Here is a 13,115-nt window from a genome sequence, read left to right as displayed (position 1 = left end):
TTTCATAAGAGCTGTTTTTTTTTAGGTATTTCTAGGTATCTGATACCTGACAATCTTAACTTATTGAGTGCCAAAAACATAATATTACGTTTTTCCTTCCCATGCGTTGTGCCAAAAACTAAGTTTTTAGCTTTTTTTTTTTTAATTACAAAACTAGACACTCTAACACACCTTATATGTGATTTTGAGAACTCTGATGAAAGGAAATGAAATATATGACGATCGCAAACTCATGAAAACGCACAATCTGGACATTTTATCTGGACATTTTATCATAACTCGATTGCCGCTTTGGGTCGAATCAGTGACGCATGAACGTCAGGTCAAAACCAGGCCATTTTCGTGGGTCTATCACTAGGTGGCAGTCTCGCTGATCACTTCCCGGAAAGTTTACAGGCAACACTTCATATTTCATGAAAGACGTTATATCTCCATTTCTAGAAAAAAAACAGCGATTTTGATGAAAACTAGCCACTGTTTAGCTTGGGATTTCTCAGGAACAGAGGTGTGTAGAAATACACGGGTTGCACCCACTGAGAGCTTAAAGTCTCACCTTTTAAACGAGCCATTGTATATGTTCATAGCTATAACACAGAATATGCTGTGGCTGTACAAAAATCATCAACAATGGTCTAGATTGCTGGCACTCTAGGACAAAGCTTCCGAAAACAGCTTGGCATTCAATGAGTTAAATGGTGCTCAGACATAAAAAAACTGACTGGTGACAGGTGTAGGAGGTGAAGACTACCAAGGCTGCGAGTGAAGTCTCCCTGAGTGAGATTTTAGTGTTTGACTGAAACATAACGACATAACAATTGTTGTGGAGGAGGGACCACAAAATAGCCTACATGATCATAAATGTTGACAAAAGGTAGCTGAAATCCCATAACAACCCAACTGTACTGTAAATCCCAAACCAACAATGATATTCCACTCAAAAACATTCACACTCAAAATGTTTGTCCTTTCCCAATAAAACAATCTGCTTGAAATGATCCATCTTAAAATCTGAAGTAGGCCAACTTGATCAGTTAGCTACCAATGGTTGCAAACTTTTCATTAGCTTCCAAGATAAGCATATATGGACGAGGGGGACCTCAGCATTTCGGTTACAGTTCAAAGACGATCTACTGTAGATTTGATGTTGCCATCCTCGACCTCTGGAGAGTCTACAAGATGCTCAGCTCATATTTCACACACTAAAAAAAGTTTGTTTGACTTTATTTAAAAAAAAATGTGGAGTCCTCCGTGGTATTGGAGTACTTGGACTTCCTCTGAAGATCTGAACTTTGAGTGTCCCTAAGAATATTATCAGCCCTGACGACCAAAACCGTTCAGGAATTATTTATGCAAAAGTGGAACGTGCGTAATGTTTCACGAATGAAACAGCATGAGAGAGCATGAACCATATCGTTTCTCCTGTATTTTATTTGGCAAATTTGACAACAGTCAGCTTACATTTCAAATCATAGCCTACTTCTTTCTCTGCGGTACGCATTTAGAATAAAGAATAACTTTCGCAAACCATTTTGTTTTGTTGCCAGCATAAAACCAAGCTTACCATCGGCCTATCCACAAATTTGAAATAATTGGGATGAATTGAACGATGACGAAGTCAGACATATAGGCATAGTTCATATTAATAAAAGTTCTACAATTTGGAACTCTAGCTTTTCCCCACCGCAGTCTTTTAATGCCATCTAATCATAACGTTAGCGTGTGGCGTGCGCAGTCTGCACCCTGGCTGAAGCCCAATTCACACCAAAGATTCGCGACAAGATAAGCTGCAACATTCTATAAACCAGCTACTTGATGCAACATTCTAATCTAAAACCTTGCAACTGTGACTAGACGTGGTGAATGCTTTGCGACTGTTTGCAACAACGTGCAACATCTAATTCACACCGCTGCAACTCCTTTCTGCAACGGTTTCGTCTCATTGAGAATCTATTTGAGACCGGCCTTTAACCCAAACCTGTAGGCACACCAGGCGTTTAAAAGAGTCAGGCTCTATTATTTTAAGTTTTACGGGTATACACATTATTTCAAGCCTTGACACTCTGGGTTCATATATCAGAGAAACCTTCTAAGGTGAGAGAGCTTCTTCTTAGGGACAGCCAAAGAAGATGAAGTCCAAATGTTAGCTGTCAGTTAGAAGCCCTATCACTCTTTTTTGCGTGAAAAACCCCAACATAAGCTTATGTAAATTTCCTTCTTGCAGTGTTATAAGTCAAAAAGTCCCGTCAGATCAACACCTGCAAGGTAAAGAGGCCAATGGAGCGAACGATATCCGATTTGAGCTGGTGCCCTGATATCCCATCATAGCTGTCTGAGGGAGCTCTGACACACACACATGCACACCATACTGCCCTGGTAGCGAGGGTTCAAAACTCTGGACTGACAGCTAGCAGGGTAGAGGAGGCCTCTGTTGACTTCTCTCATTCGGTGAAGACAATTCCCACCCTTCCCTTATCTCTCTCTCTCTTTCTTTTACTCCACCCATTTCCTTTTTTTCTCTACTGCCTTCCTCTCTCCTCACCGTTCCACTTTCTAGATCCATTTCGTCTGTCTTCATCTCTTTCTCTCATTACCTCCCACCTCTCTCCACAGACCATGTCATAGCGGAGGACAACCTTTCTGACCTGCGGGATCCAACAAACTGACCCAAGGCAAATTCCACAGGCTGTAACCATCCTCTATTCTAAATGAAGCTCCTGACTCTAATAAACACCGCACTCGTGGACTCATTGTCGATTGTTTCTCTGAAGACTGAAACCACCACCACAGATGTTGACCTCAATTATTCTATAGGAGAGAACAAGAGAAACCAATCATCACCATGGCTTACTTGACTGACATGAAGCTTACATTACAAGACCCACACATATAAGTTTTATGCGCATCCAAGCAAAAACATGGTACCCCAAAGAGTATTGTATGCATTCGGGTAAATACAAGCCCCAAAGGATAGCATACCTGGTGATGGTGTTTAAGACACCACAACCACTGCTTGACAAGCTAGAGGATTAACCATGAAGCCTGATAACTGCCTTTTCTTCCAACCTTGAATCACCACTTGTAAGCTCGCTGATTACAACACTCGTTAGATAAGAGTGTCTAAGGAATAGTTGTGGGGGGAAAGCCATAATAAAAGGGAGGAAGGCTGAGGGAGGGACAAATAAAAAGAGAGAGGATGAATAGAAAGAGAGAGCGAGAGAGAGAAAGAGAGAAAAGCTGAGGGCAGGCAAATCAATACAGATGAATGCTCTTTGACATTCACTGCTCCGACTTTTATTGAAGCCCCTAAAAAATTTGGCTGGGGCCCAGCTTTTTCGGGAGGTGAGCAATCCCATTAAAAATGGTCACATCAATTATTTCTAACTTGCTCAACTGCACAGCAAATCGTGTAAAAAGTGGACCCGGGCCCCTATCACGGCAACGCTGCACGCCCATTAATTGGGCCGTCGATCAGAAAATGAGACGAGTCATCGTTCTTGGCACACATCCACTCGAATCTCTCTTCTTTCACCCCCCCATCTCAAATGATGCCTCTGTTACTGCCCCTGACAACTGGAGTGGACTCATGAGGAGGACCCATCCCCAGTTGAGCTTCACTCTACAACTGAAGTTCGGCTCTGCTGGTGGTCCACTGCTCATGACCAGGGCCCATCCCCATCGCTGAGCTTCTGATCTCTGGCTCTGCTGGTGGTCCACTGCTCATGAGGAGGACCCATCCCCATCGCTGAGCTTCACTGTACACACTCGATCTCTGGCTCTGCTGGTGGTCCACTGCTCATGAGGAGGGCCCATGCCCATAGAAAGCGGCTGAAGTGCCTTTCAGCAAGGCACCTAACCCCTCACTGCTCCCGAGTGCAGCTGTTGTTGCAGGCAGCTCACTTTCTTGCGCTTGGGATTATTAGTGTGTGCTTCACCTCACTGTGTGTTCACTGTGTGCTGAGTGTGTTTCACTAATTCACGGATTGGGATAAATGCAGAGACGAAATTTCCCTCAAGGGATCAAAAGAGTATGTATACTTATACTTATACATCCCCATCACTGAGCTTCACTCTACACACTCGATCTCTGGCTCTGCTGGTGGTCCACTGCTCATGAGGAGGGCCCATCCCCATCGCTGAGCTTCACTCTACACACTCGATCTCTGGCTCTGCTGGTGGTCCCTATACGTCAATCAATGTTTCCTATGAAATCCACTTGCTAAGCAATTAAACAAGTTTAAAAAAGGGCAATTCCATGCAAAACTGTCACATCCATAACGCCAACTTCTAGTTCTACAACCAAGAAGAATGAATGCTCAAATTTCAAGTAATCATCATTCACATCATACCATGGCGTTGTGTTGGTGTTATGGACGTGACTGTTTTGCGTGGAATTGCCCAAGGGGTACTTTTTTTGTTTGTTGTCTGTTGTTGTCTGTTGTCTGAGGAAACAAAACCAAACCAAACCACTCACGACAACAAGAGCGGCTTTAGAATGTGACTTTCTTTTCACTCAGAACTGTAGCAAGCTATTGGGTAGTGGAAAGTTTTTATGAGCAAATGACACTTGGGTTTGGGGTCCAACCACAGCTCGCTATCAAAACGTCCTCTGCGCTTGGACTGAGTGTGAGTGTGAGTGTGAGGTCAGCTGAGGATCTGTTTCTGTTTTTGCTATTTATTTACAGTAGGGAAGTTATTTAGGGATTGACAGAGGCAATCCAAAATGATGGGTTTTGGGGGCAGGATACTTACAACTCGAAGACCATGTAGAGCATGCCATCTGAACTGTAGGTTTCCAGCAGCTCCACAATGTGAGGGTGCTTGAGCATGTGACAGATACTGGCTTCTCTTTTGAGATCTGCAGAGATAGAAAGAGAGAGAGAAAGAGAGAGAGAAAATGAATAGATTGGGGAAGATAGGATGGAAATCAGACAGAAGAGAGAATAAAGAGATGATGGGGTAGAAGAGAAAAAAGAGAGACATGATGGTTAGCTGTGGTGTAATGGAACACATTTCATTAGGGGTGATCAAAAATTTCTCATCGGTCTCTCTGCTTGGATAGAGACGTTTTTACCTTCCACCACCATCTTCTGCAGAAATTCATGTGATTCATTAAACGGAGCGCTTGCTCGTCCCCGAAACCTATACGTCGTTCGATGACTCTTCAGCAAACTCAATTTGTATTTTCTGAGCCACCATAATGGATTAGGTAAGACTGATCGACCTCCCCCCCCCTACACACACACACATCCTATGCAGTTTACCCCTGGATTTGCCATCAAGCCTTAACCCGACCTTCAGAAGGTCAGATTGGTCTAACTCAATCACGTTTCCCCTTCAGCCGGTGGAATTCCCTTGCTTTCTCTTCACCCACTGATGAGGCGCTCATAACCCAATAACCCAGCCCTCCGCCGGTGACAGAAAGACTCCCCTCAAATATGAATGAGATGAGGGCAGGGTGGGGGTGCGGGGTGTGTGTGTGTGTGTGTGAGTGGGCACATCTCTAAAAATATACCCTTGCTCGGAGAGAAGGATGACCCTGATGAAAAATACATCAGTGGTGGAGTTGGTGCTGTTTCCTGTGCCGGCATAGGCAGGTGTGTTGGGGTGGGGGTGGGGTGGGATGGTGTGGTATGGTGTGAGCATTCTGCATATTAGAGAAACCGTAGAAGGTCAATACACACACAGCACAATCACGTAGAAATGTAATCAATGAGTGACCACCTGCAGCGTTGTTGAGAGCTGTTCAATGTCTGCCATATTATATAGCAACTCAAATCATGGCTTTTCAGGCCAGATACTCTTGACCAGAAGTAAAGGATGTACGCCCCTATTCTGATGCAGTCTACAATGTTACTTACGTCTAAAGCTAATGTACAGGATGTGCCAATATGTGGCCAGACACACCACATACATAGACACACACACCAGCTAATGTACAGGATGTGTGAATATGTGGCCATACACACCACATAAATAGACACACACCAGCTTAAACATAAGAGGCCAACTTCCTCAGAAGATGTCACCTTAAATGACAGCTGAACTGAGGCCTCTTCCTGTCCTTTACTATAGAATGATCTGCTCTGACACACACTATATACCATAGTGTGGGTCAGCAGTCGCTGGCATGTTGTTCACATTAGAGAGAGGAACACAACAGCTTACACAAGCCCACACCACTCTTAGTATGGTATGAGGATAGTGAGAAAATCAGAAAGAGCGCTCAGATGGCGTGCAATACAAACTTGCACACCATCCGAGCTGACCATGAACCATAGCCTTTAAAAACAATCCATTGGCCACCCATATACGGCCTCCAGTCCTGTCTGTTAAAATATGAGTGTGACTGGGCCACAAATAAAAAACATAAGTCCCCATAGGAAGGCACGCACAGCTACACACATACTGTATCCTTGCATATACACATACTGCTACACATATCCAGCATATCCTTGCATATATCCAGCTACACACACATAATGTACTGTATCCTTGGTGGACCAGGGAGCAAAATATTGCATGAGTAACCCTTATGCGAGGCATACAATTTCTTTCTCTCTCTCTCTCTCTCTCTCTCTCTCTGACTCTCAAACTCTCTCTCTCTCAGACTCTCAAACTCTCTCTCTCTCTCTCTCTCTCTCTCTCTCTCTCTCACTATCAAACTCTCTCTCTCTCTCACTCACACAGACACACACCACACAAAACACACACACAGTGAAAAAGAGAAACTTACACGTCATAGTGAGTGTAGAAGGCTGCAATGTGGGCGGCAAATGTGCAAGCACAAACCTGTGCAAGTGCAATGCTGAGGGAATACAGCTGCATTGTCTGGTGGGTCTGGCTGTGTGTGGTTTTCTGTGCATCTTGTGTTTGAGTGTGTGTGTGTGTGTGTGTGTGTGTGTGTGTGTGTGTGTGTGTGTGGTGAGTGTGTGAGTGAGTGAGTGAGTGAGTGAGTGAGAGAGAGAGAGAGAAGGGGAGTGTGTGGGTGTGTAAAAAAATTGGCATTAGTAGTTCTGCTCACCGCCACATGGTGGAGCTGTGGAGCTCTAGCAGCAGGGAGTGCCGCACGCGCAACATCGGCAGTCTATTTATAGGCAGTGGGCTAGAGGGCCAGATGACATGTAATGCAGGCAGTGCAGTGAAGCAGCCACTTTGAACAGTCATGTTTTCACACATCCCAATCTAAGGGACAGGAGCTCTACCTAGATTCTCCCCATGCTCAATCCCTCCCTGGACTGGAAGCATATCCGACTGTCTTGTGAGATTTTGGCATAGATCATCTTTCTCCTTCTCGACCAAGTTGCTGTTATCATCATAATCACCATTGCTGTCATCATCATAATCACCGTTATTATAACAAACATCACCACTATAATAATTACCTTCACCGACCTCATCAATATTACGGCAATTACCAATGCTATCACGGTTTTTCTCACTCTAAGCAGCGAAGTCCATTGTAATCACCAACACCATCTTCCTCTAGTAGCATGATTATAACGGTCATCTCCATGGTTCTAATCTGTCCCCTTAGCGTAGTGGCATCAGCCAATTAGCTTCCCTGGTCTCCTGCTCCGCTTAAAGCTCCAATCTTGAGAATCAACACACAAACAGCCATGTTCCATTTAACAATCATTTAATATGCTCTTGGGATAGGACACAGTCATTAAATCACTATTATGGACATTGAGCATTACATCCAAAGGAGCATTGCAAAGGAAGAGGGTAGACCTCATAACCAAGGCTGAAAGAAAGGAACATATCTGTGCCTGAAAATTACCATAAAATGTCAAGCCATTAAATTATATTATCTATTTTCATATTTAAAATGGTAGGGCCCATATCTGAATTCCAGCACAGTGTCTGAGAGCTTCATGTCCTCCGCAAAGCCACCGCACTGGCACATAGAGAAGCATGGATAGCTTAGCAGAAGCTATGCATGAGCAGTGGGAATACACATGGAACACTGGCACAGGAAGTTTGCTTGCAGTGTTTGCTTAAGGGTTTTAGTTGATTGCTTCCTGGTAAGTGGAAATTCGAGGAATAAGGGCTTTGGACTGAACAAGACGCAACAAAGTCCTAAAAAAAAAAACAAACAGAAGACATCCGCTTGTATCTGATAGGGTTTGTGTTTGTTTTGGTTCCTGCCCCTCAGTGGCATGCTTTCATCTGTTGCAGGGCTCGTCTGAGGTCACGGAAGTTACAGACAAAACAAAGAGTGTGAGTGTGAGTGTGAGTGTGAGTGTATGTGTGTATGTGTGTGTGTGTGTGTAGATAGATAGATACTTTATTGATCCCCAGGGGAAATTCAAGGAAGGTGTGTGTGTGTGTGTGTGTGTGTGTGTGTGTGGTGGTTTGTGTTTCAGGCCCAAAGGTTGGCTTTCAGGTGTACAGACACTTAAACAAGACTCATTCAGATGTTCATTCAGAACAAGAAATTCAGCCTTGAATTTCCCCTTGAGGATCAATAAAGTATCTATCTATCTATCTATCTATCTATCTATCTATCTATCTACCTATCTACCTATCTCTCTATCTACCTATCTCTCTATCTCTCTATCTATCTATCTACCTACCTATCTACCTACCTACCTATCTCTCTATCTCTCTATCTCTCTATCTGTGTAGTTAGTCACTGGTGCCTCCTGACTGAGATGTGGCAATAACACACACAATGGGAGCGTAACGTCTGCCGGTCACTTGGTCACCATGGCGTGGAGAGCACCACGCTGCTCAGTGTGGGTCAGTGTGTGTTCTGTCCCTCACGCATGTCCTTGTGGAGTTGGGTGCTTGGGTTTGTAGACTAGCTGCCACAACACCCTGCTTCTCACAATGCAGTCAGACGGTGCAGCCGTTGCCTGCTGGATTGAAAACAGTGTGACTTGAGCTGAGAAGTGTGTGTGTGTGTGTGTGTGCACGTGTGCGCATGTCTAAGACAAAAGGCTGTGATTGAGCCAAGTGCTGCATCAGCAACTGTGTATGTGTGACTTGTCAGAACTTAAAACAGGAGCGTGTGGAAAATAACCCCTGGGTGGCAGGCCTATCTGTACTTAGCACAAACTGCTTACGCAGCCCCGGCGCCAGCGCCACCAGGCTACTGTAGAGGGGCAATAATATTTGTCCATTACCGGAAAGAAACACCACCTGCAGCTAGCGAAGCTAATAGTTGTTTAGGAAACAACAGTCCATTTTTTTCCCACAATGAGCATAGGCCAAAGGCCCCCAGGAGTGAATTAGACCGAATCGGTTTCCACAATCCCAACTTTCTACCCCCAAATATGGTATTCCAGAGAGAAGAACAAAAAAGAAAAGACACAAAAAAAAAGAATGTGAACACTGAGGCAGAGATAAAGTGCCATGCTCCAAAGCACGTGCTGTGGGAAAAAAGGGATTCCCGTGTAGAGAGACACACTTAGCGTTGTGCATGTCAGATGACGGGGATGAGGGAATTTGCTGCCTTTAAAGTCAGCTGTTTGCGAGGATTCTGGAAATGAGTCATAACAGGTTTGAACACTGGAGACTAAAACAAGCAAGACAGCAGGGGATGAGGGCCTCACAGATACAGAAGGTACTACATGCAACCACCCACCAGCATCACATACACACACACACACAGAGAGAGAGAGAGAGAGAGAGAGAAAAAATGTCCACCCACGCATGAAAATATATAGGCAAGCACTAAGAATCCCTCCCTCCCCCCATACATACACAAAAGACACATGAAGGCAGTCAGGCATTCATACACACGCACACACATATGCACACACACACATATGCACACACACAAACACACACACCAAATGAGATGCAGCTGTGCACTGAAGCGGCAGCTTAATTGTCAGTCTCTGTGGGTGCATGGCCACTGTGCTGATTGCTCACTTTCTCGCCCTGCTCAGTCTGCTCACTAATTTTGAGCATACAAATGTGCAGCACACACACACGCACACGCACACACACACACACACGCACACGCACAAACACAAACACAAACACAAACACACATACACAAACACATGCACAAACACACGCGCACATTGCACAGACACATACATAGATAGATAGATAGATACTTTATTGATCCCCAGGAGAAATTCAAGGCATGCAAGACATGTCAAATTTGACAATTTGACATGCAAGACATGTCAAATATAGGCAAGCATGCCATGCTAGAATTTCCCCCCTCACCCTCACCACTCCTCCACGGAGTCCATAGGGTATCCCAGGGGGGCACAGTTGAGAGCTTGTCTGTATGTGTGTGTGTGTGTGTGTGTGTGTGTGTGTGTGTGTGTGTGTGTGTGTGTGCATGCATCCCCATGGATACAATACAGGGCCCTTTATGGGGTGGATGTGCATTTATTGGTCTGGGTATCTGTGGTGTTGCGGCTGTGTTATTGCTCGCGTATACTGTGCTCGCGTATACTGTGTTATTGATCCCGTATACTGTGTTATTGCTCGCGTATACTGTGTTATTGCTCGCGTATACTGTGCTCGCGTATACTGTGTTATTGCTCGCGTATACTGTGTTATTGCTCGCGTATACTGTGCTCGCGTATACTGTGTTATTGATCCCGTATACTGTGTTATTGCTCGCGTATACTGTGCTCGCGTATACTGTGTTATTGATCCCGTATACTGTGTTATTGCTCGCGTATACTGTGCTCGTGTATACTGTGTTATTGCTCGCATATACTGTGTTATTGCTCGCGTATACTGTGTTATTGCTCGCGTATACTGTGCTCGCGTATACTGTGTTATTGATCCCGTATACTGTGTTATTGCTCATACTGTGTTATTGCTCTTACTGTGCTCGCCATGATACTGTGTTATTGTCATGTGTGCCTGCTGCCGTCTCCCAGCGATTCACACATTTACAACCTCAGTGTGCTCTGCCATCATCTCTTTCCCTTTATCTCTCTCCCTCCCTTTCCCTCTCTCTCTTCCTCCTCCATGTACCATCCCTCTATCCATCCACACTCCTCTCTATCCCTCCTTCCACAATGGGCAAAAACAAACAACTCATCACCACAGCAACCTTCTGCTTTGGCTCTCTAGTGACCATACCATGTGACTGGAGGGGAGCAGGTGGGTGGTGGTGAGGGGGGGTGAGTGGGTGAGTGGGGGTGGGTGTGGGGCGGGGGTTGTTGGTGGGGGTGGATGGCAGACAGTAAGGCGACTGACGAGACACTGTTGAAAAATCTCTTTAGCTGGAAAGGCAAATACCCTGACTGACTTTACCTGGGGAAAAAGCGAACGACTGAAAACAAGCTCCACTTGAGAACCGTCCATACGAGTGAATGATTTCCATTTGTTCAAACGACTACTCGCCTCTTCACTATCAAACCCAATATTAGAGGAACCCACAGGGGTGAAAAAGTGCAGATAGGAGCAAAACGGTACATCCAATAGACTAATGAAAAGGATCAATACAGGAGACAAGCAAGAGCACTTAGCGTGAATGCTGCGACCAGTGACCACACTCGAGCACAGAACAGAGACACAGGTGGCACAGTGCCAACCAAGCCAGTGCACTGCACAAGAACACCACTGCCAACCACCGCAGCTCAGCCCATCTCCAGTCTTCATCATGTGTCGGGTTATGACATTCAGCCAGACAGCTGGAGACTAACTCTGATCCAGGCCCAGTCCTCCGGCTGTGCATGGTTGGCAGGTGTGAAACACAAAGGCATCATGGGAAGGCGGAGGACTTGTGTAGGCTATCCAGCCGACTGCAACATTCATCAAAACTGATGGTGTGCTCATTTTTGGGCTTCGATAACTACATAATACTGTAAGAATGAAAATGTATAATGTGATTTAACTGTACAGCAGCTGCTTAATGATCAAATTCACACGTACATAGCGCATGATGGAGTCAGCCATACTGCAGAAGACCGGCCATTTTGATCCCCTAAGCTCTGCATTCACGACGTTTCATTCATTCATGTTCATCTGAACAGATATTCCACCAAAAATGTCATGTCTGGTTGCCAATTAAAAAGATGGGTATCATATGTTCCTTTCACGCCTGATACTCACACCTGATGCATACACTAAGCAGAAAAGCAGACAAACATACACACACACACTCTTTCTGTCTGCCTGTCTCTACAGTATCTCTCCCTCCTCCCCCCTCTCACATTCCTACTTCCTTTTTGACACACACATATACACCTCATCAGCTCTGGGACCATCCATCTATTTATCCACACACACACACACACACACACACACACACACACACACACACACACACACACACACACACACACACACACACACAATCCATCCAGTCACTACAGCACCAGTATCCTTTCACTGGCTGACATCCTGAGAAGAAAAGCGAAGGCAGCTCCCCCCACCCCCACTTTGTGTTGCCAGATAACACTTCTCTCCCAGCAGATTCCCCTCATCCAGCCTTCACAGACGAGTAGCCATTTTTATTCCCAGTGACACGATGTGATATATACATCCCCTTTACATCCACTGCATACCAACACACCCCCGCCCCTCCCATCTCGCTCCCACTCTCCCATAACTGCATTAAGTTTTAATATTTCCCTGTGCAAATATGGCAGGATGAGGGAAGCAGCCGCTATAAGCTGGCTGGAAGGGGGGTGCTGGGGAACGCGCGTGTGTGTGTGTGTGAGTGTGCGCATGTGCATATGAGAGAGAGAGAGAGAGAGAGAGAGAGATTTAGTGAGAGAGATAGAGAGAATCAGTCAGCCTGACATAACTAATAAAGAGCACTGCTGGGACATTCCTCCAATCACTCAGCCAATTTACAATGCCGAGCCGAGAGAACGCACTTCCACTCATCAGCCCAGGGGCTGGAATATGTGTGCCCGAGCGCACGACGTCTGTTCTTTCCTCTTTGCATTCACGTTGACTTTCTGCTCTCTCTCTCTCTCTCTCTCTCTCTCTCTGTCTGTCTCTCTCTCTCTCTCTCTCTCTCTCTCTCTCTCTCTCTCATCTTCGTGCTGTTCAGCCCCATTAGTCTTCGTCCTCCTTCACATGTTCATCTGTCTCTTCTCTCCACCATCATGCACCTCTCTCTATAGTGTGTACATCATGCCTAGACAGTGTACAGCACATATGTGGATGGATGGATGGATGGA

The 13,115-nt window shown here is 45.3% G+C and overlaps 1 protein-coding gene across 19 annotated transcripts in view; it reads right to left on the bottom strand.

The window, feature by feature from the left end:
• caska (calcium/calmodulin-dependent serine protein kinase a) overlaps positions 1-13,115 on the bottom strand; it is a 193,516-nt gene that overhangs the window by 80,781 nt on the left and 99,620 nt on the right. For all 19 annotated transcript variants that reach the window (XM_048239918.1, XM_048239920.1, XM_048239925.1 and 16 more), the window contains exon 3: positions 4,750-4,855. In XM_048239918.1, the coding sequence (XP_048095875.1) occupies positions 4,750-4,855 (106 nt within the window). The remainder of the gene's footprint in view (positions 1-4,749; positions 4,856-13,115) is intronic.

Source organism: Alosa alosa, chromosome 3 (assembly GCF_017589495.1).
Source record: "Alosa alosa isolate M-15738 ecotype Scorff River chromosome 3, AALO_Geno_1.1, whole genome shotgun sequence".
NCBI classification, from domain to species: Eukaryota; Metazoa; Chordata; class Actinopteri; order Clupeiformes; family Clupeidae; genus Alosa; species Alosa alosa.
This window is presented reverse-complemented; position numbering and strand designations above follow the sequence as displayed.